Source organism: Euleptes europaea, chromosome 15 (genome assembly GCF_029931775.1).
Source record: "Euleptes europaea isolate rEulEur1 chromosome 15, rEulEur1.hap1, whole genome shotgun sequence".
In the NCBI taxonomy this organism is placed as follows: domain Eukaryota; kingdom Metazoa; phylum Chordata; class Lepidosauria; order Squamata; family Sphaerodactylidae; genus Euleptes; species Euleptes europaea.
The window spans coordinates 19,558,713-19,565,109 of record NC_079326.1 but is presented as its reverse complement, the minus strand read 5'-3'; the positions used below and the strand labels follow the sequence as shown (position 1 = coordinate 19,565,109).

At 46.1% G+C, this 6,397-nt stretch overlaps 1 protein-coding gene across 1 annotated transcript; it reads left to right on the top strand.

The window, feature by feature from the left end:
- The first annotated feature begins 5,075 nt into the window (after window positions 1-5,075).
- CXCR4 (C-X-C motif chemokine receptor 4) lies at window positions 5,076-6,137 on the top strand. Its single transcript, XM_056861316.1, has one exon. It carries the CDS (start codon window positions 5,076-5,078, stop codon window positions 6,132-6,134), a length of 1,059 nt encoding a protein of 352 aa, XP_056717294.1. The 3' UTR covers window positions 6,135-6,137.
- The last annotated feature ends 260 nt before the right edge of the window (window positions 6,138-6,397 follow it).

The following is a 6,397-nucleotide window of genomic DNA, read 5'->3' as shown; positions in this document are numbered from 1 at the left end:
GAGTGGCGGGCGGGGAGAGAGGCGGAGGGGCGCGTGCCGAAGGGCGCCCACGGCCCCGGGAGGCGTCCCGCCGCCGGCCATGTGCGCCGGGTTGAGCAAGGGGCGCGCGGGGTTTTGTGCGCGCGGGGTGGGCGCCCAACCCGGGAGGATCATCCTTGCGCTTTAGGGGATGGTCGGTTGCACGCTTGCCTGGCGGACGGGTGGGGGATAAAACGCTACCGGCTGTACATAAATAAGCAAATAAATATCGATAGATAGATAATCTATTATCTATTATATGCTTATGATAGATCGATTATTATTATATGTTTATATTATAATAAAGATAGATAATTTATTATCTATTATAATATATGCTTATGACAGATTATTATTATATGTTTATATTATAATAAAGATAGATAATCTATTATCTATTATATATGCTTATGATAGATCGATTATTATTATATGTTTATATTATAATAAAGATAGATAGATAATAGATAATTTATTATCTATTATAATATATGCTTATGACAGATTATTATTATATGTTTATATTATAATAAAGATAGATAATCTATTATCTATTATAATATATGCTTATGATAGATCGATTATTATTATATGTTTATATTATAATAAAGATAGATAATAGATAATCTATCTATCTTTATTATAATAGAAACATATAATAGATAATAATCTATGTTTATGATAGATAGATTACTATTATATGTTTATATTATAATAACGATAATCTATTATAATATAATAATGTAATAGAAACATATAATAGATAATCTATTATAATCTATGTTTATGATAGATAAATTATTATTATATGTTTATATTATAATAAAGATAGATAGAATATCGATATTTACTTACTTGCTTACTTATTTACTTAGAGGTATATAGATATGTGGTGCGAAAACGCACGGGAGGTTTTGCCTTGGATTGGCCGCTCTCTAGATGCACATTTTCCCCGTCTGGATTCTCAGAACTCTGCATGGGGGGGGGGGGGGGCTTATTGTTGAGTTTTGAGACTTTGGCTGGGGGGTGGGGGCATCTGCATCTAGAGAGGCGCAAACCCAAGGCGAGCCCTCCCGTGCGCTTTCGCCCGAGGAAAGGGAAAACAAGCAGATCTGCGTGGCACCTTGGGCCATTCATGCCTGGGCGGTTTTGCTGCCTGGGGTTGGCCGCTCTCGAGATGCGCCTTTTCCCCACCCGAACCCTCCAAACCCAACCATCAGCCCCCGTGCAGAGTTTGGAGAATCCGGGTGGGGAAAAGGCGCATCTCGAGAGCGGCCAACCCCAGGCAGCAAAACCGCCCAGGCATGAATGGCTTTGAATAATCGCGCTCTGGTGGTTGCTGCTGGGTGTGAGCGGGAGGCGCGCCGCTTTTGCATTGCACGAGCCTGATTTGGAGGAAAGGCGCCCAACTTAGGGGTGCGGGGTGGACCGGTCCCGATCCAGAGCACATTTTCCTGGAGAGGAAGAGTACAATGCAATCAGCCCGACTTTGGAGGAGGGGGGGGGAGGTTGGTGTTGGCTGCTAACTTGGAAGGCTTTAAGAGAGGAGTGGACAGTTTCATGGAGGAGAGGGGTATTCCTGGCTGCTGGTAAAAATAGGTACCTACGCATACCTATTCTCTCCAAGGATCAGAGGAGCATGCCTATTATATTAGGTGCTGTGGGACACAGGCAGGATGGTGCTTCTGCAGTCCTCTTGCTTGTGGGCTTCCAGGAGGCACCTGGTTGGCCACTGTGTGAGCAGACTGCTGGACTTGATGGGCCTTGGTCTGATCCAGCAGGGCTTTTCTGATGTTCTCTCCAGGATGAGAGGAGCATGCCTATTATCGTAGGTGCTTTGGAAAACACAGGCGGGATAATGTGGCTGCAGTCTTGCTTGTGGGCTCCCTAAAGGCACCTGGTTGGCCACTGTGTGAACCGACTGCTGGACTTGATGGACCTTGGTCTGATCCAGCGGGGCCTTTCTTATGTTCTTCCATGCTCAGACATGTTTGGCAGTAGAGGGTAGTTTCAGCATTAACCCATTATGTGTTGCTTTGGATTCTTTCGTGTTGGGGACAGGACAGTGAACTTTTGCTGTGATCCAGAAAGTTTTAATGTTTTTCTAAAGTTATGTCTGCTCTGTATTCAGGGCTGGTGCCAGGCATTTTTGCGCCTTAGGCATGGCTGACTACTTGTGCTCCCCCACCCCCATGGCTAACCGAATTTTCAAAAACAGATGTCTTGTAGAAAAAATAAAAGCACCAAACTTTTTTATAAGATGTTATAGTTAATTATATTACATAGCACTGTTGTGGTACTTATCTTAAAGTAAAAAAATATAAATTTTCAGTTGCTTTCCCCCCCAACACACTAATCTTAGCTAGTTCCCCTAATGGTCGCACCGGCCCTGTCTGTATTGAATGGGTCTGCAAGACCAGTTGGGGGGCACCATTAGCCCAGAGAAAATCTTAGGCTCCCAAGAGAACAGCTGGGGGGCCACTCCCTATGTTGAGTCTCCACCGCCTGCTCATTCAAACAGCCAGCCGGTGGTTTCCTGAGATGTTTCTCTCGTTCCGCTTCTTTCTTTCTTTTGCTGTTGGCGCGCACAATTGAAAAGTTAGTTTCCCTCCTCCTCCTTGAGAGCAGTCCCAAGCGAGAGCAGCCTGCAGAAGGCAGAAGTTTTTACTCACTGAGGGTTTCTCATCTTGCCTGTCTGCCAGAACCACTTTGACAGGCTCTGGCTGATCTCCGCAACTGGGTGGCGATGCGCTTTGGGTGGCTAGCCAAAGGTTTAGGCACTGTGGAGCTTCTCCTTACTGGCCTCTCCCCCCCCCCCCAGATGTGTGTGTGTGTGAAGTGCCGTCAAGTCGCAGCCGACTTATAGCGACCCCTTTTGAGGTTTTCAAGGCAAGAGACTAACAGAGGTGGTTTGCCAGTGCCTTCCTCTGCACTGCAACCCAGGTATTCCTTGGTGGTCTCCCATCCAAATACTAACCAGGGCTGACCCTGCTTAGCTTCTGAGATCTGACGAGATCAGGCTAGCCTGGGCCATCCAGGTCAGGGCCCCACCTAGATAGACCATCGGTATTTTCATAGTTACTGCAGAGGCATTGTGCAGGGTTGTAGTCACAGCTCCCAGCTGAAGCCTCATTGGATGGTGTTTGCAAATCCATTATCAACTTGACACGTTGGAAACTGCCTTTTAGCTTCCAGCGTCCAGAAGAGAGCTTGGAACTGTTGCTCTTGCTTGTGGCTATGCAAGACTTTCCTTCACAGATTGCACTTTCCTCTAGTAAAGCCCACAAAAGCCACAAATGGATTGCCAGAGTGTGTTCTTTCGCAACCTGTGTGCAAGTGCGCTGGAGAGCGGCAATTGGGCAAGTGAATGTACGCCATGAGCGCATGCAGCTAAAGAACATAAGAAAAGCCCTGCTGGATCAGACCAAGGCCCATCAAGTCCAGCAGTCTGTTCACACAGGGGCCAACCAGGTGCCTCTAGGAAGCCCCCAAACAAGACGACGGCAGCATTATCCTGCCTGTGTTCCACAGCACCTAATATATTAGGCATGCTCCTCTGATCCTGGAGATAATAGGTATGCAGCATGACTAGTATCCATTTTAACTAATAGCCATGAATACCCCTCTCCTCCATGAACATGTCCACTCCCCTCTTCAAGCGTTCCAAGTGGGCAGCCATCACCTCATCCTGGGGCAGGGAGTTCCACAATTTAACTATGCGCTGCGTAAAGAAATACTTCCTTTTATCAGTTTTGAATCTCTCACCCTCCAGCTTCAGCAGATGACCCCACGTTCTAGTATTATGAGAGAGGGAGAAAAGCTTCTCCCTGTCCACTCTCTCCTAACCATGCATAATTTTGTAGACCTCTATCCCGTCTCCCCTTAGCCGCCTTCTTTCCAAGCTAAACAGCCTTAAGTGTTTTAACCGCTCCTCATAGGATATGCAGAGTGGCCCCATTGGACCACCTGGGCTCAGTTTTGTCTTGTGTGAAGCACAGACCATGAGAAAAAGTCCTTATATGTGAAGCATCTTCTAGAAAGCTACAGTGGTGTGAGCAAAATCAAACCTTTTGACACTTTTCAACCCTTGTCGCTGTGCCCTTTGCCATCTTGAGATACCCAACTTGCCTTCCTAGTTTTCAGCCTGTCCACTATTATTGCTTTTTTATGTTTACAGAATTAGAAATTAAGCATGGAGCTGTAGCACTCGGTAATGAAGCGTTCCAGTGGCAAAGCGTCGACAATAAGGGATCCTCTCTTTTTGTCATAAAAACATGTAGTCGTGGCACAATTTCCAGAATTCTCATTTTCTTAAAGAACCTAGTGAAAAGAGGGCCAGCATGGTGTAGTGGTTAAGAGCGGTGGAGTCCGATCTGGAGAACCGGGGTTTGATTCCCCACTCCTCCACATGAGCAGCGGAGGCTAATCTGGTGAACTGGATTTGTTTCCCCACTCCTCCACACGAAGCCAGCTGGGTGACCTTGGGCGAGTCACGCTCTCTCAGCCCCACCTACCTCACAGGATGTCTGCTGTGGGGAAGGGAAGGTGATTGTAAGCCGGTTTGAGTCTCCCTTAAGTGGTAGAGAAAGTCGGCATATAAAAACCAACTCTTCTTCTTCTAATCTAAACTTGGACTTTACAGTTTATTTCAGCAGAACAGCTCTTTTGAGATCAGCATTTGTAATCACTATTCTCTTACAGCTAGGGAAACGGGATTTGAAAGTCGTTAGCTTGACACTGAGCCCTTTTGGAATTTGAGCCGTACCAAGTAGAATATCGATATCATTTTTTAAATCCTGCTGTTTCTTCTTTCAAGGAGCTCCTACGTGGGTGTTTCCTGTTTTACCCTGACCACATCCCTGGGTGGAAGGTAGACAGAGAGAAAGTAAGGCTCAGGGTTGCCTGGTGTGCTTCATAGCTTTCAGACTTGGGTCTTCCCAATCTAAACCCACTATACTTAACTAAAGAGGCACTTCTTAGACATTTTAAGCACAAGCCTTGGGCTCTTGTCTCTCCCTGTCATCTTCTAACTGTTTTCTTTTGTCTTTCGGTTCTAGATGTCTACCGGACTCTTCATTATTATGCCAGAAAACAGTACTGATGAGCCAGGATCTGGTGACGACAGGGACTACCAAGAGGTGTGCTGGGAGCAGAACAACGCTGATTTCAACCGGATTTTCTTGCCAACCATTTTCTCCATCATTTTCGTGATGGGGATCGTTGGCAATGGCTTGGTGATTGTCGTCATGGGCTACCAGAAGAAGCTCCGGAGCATGACCGACAAATACAGGCTACACCTCTCCGTGGCTGACCTTCTTTTTGTCATCACTTTGCCCTTCTGGTCTGTGGACGCCGTCATCGGCTGGTACTTTGGGAACGCCTTGTGCAAAGTGGTCCATATCATTTACACCGTCAACCTGTACAGCAGCGTCTTGATCTTGGCCTTCATCAGCTTAGACCGGTACCTGGCGATTGTGCATGCTACCAACAGCCAGAGGCCTAGGAAGTTGTTGGCTGAGAGAATTATCTACGTGGGCGTTTGGCTGCCAGCTGTGCTTCTGACTGTGCCTGATATGATCTTTGCTAGGACGAGCGATGACGGCGGGAAATTTGTGTGCCAGCGGTTTTATCCTCACAATGACTGGCTGATTTCTTTCCGGTTCCAACACATTTTAGTGGGGCTCATCTTGCCCGGCCTTATAATACTGACTTGCTACTGCATTATCATCACGAAGCTGTCGCACTCAAAAGGCCATCAGAAGCGCAAAGCTTTGAAGACCACCGTCATCCTTATTCTTGCCTTCTTTACCTGCTGGTTACCATACTACATTGGCATCAGCATAGATACCTTTATCCTGCTCGAAGTCATCAAGAATGGCTGTAGGTTTGAGACCATGGTGAACAAATGGATCTCTGTCACAGAAGCCCTAGCGTTTTTCCACTGTTGCTTGAATCCCATCCTTTATGCTTTTCTGGGCGCCAAATTCAAGACATCAGCCCAGAACGCTTTAACCTCCGTAAGCAGAGGATCAAGCTTGAAAATCCTTTCCAAAGGCAAACGGGGACACTCTTCGGTTTCAACAGAGTCTGAATCTTCTAGTTTCCATTCCAGCTAACAGAGTTTTTCTCCTACTATCTGTAAAGATTCGGGACTCTTTTTTAAATCCATTTGGCAAGATTTTGGCGGAGGAGAAACCCCTCCAAGTTTATGTACAAGTTTATTCCCAGTTGGAATTGTATATATTTGCTTATAGAGTTTTGTTGAATTTAATGAGTGTATTTATAAAAAATGGACATGTTGACCAGAGAGAGTGTCTAGGCAGGACCTGTGAGTAAGTGAGTAGGTGAGAAAGTTTTACTGCTTGTCTGTCAAGCAGTA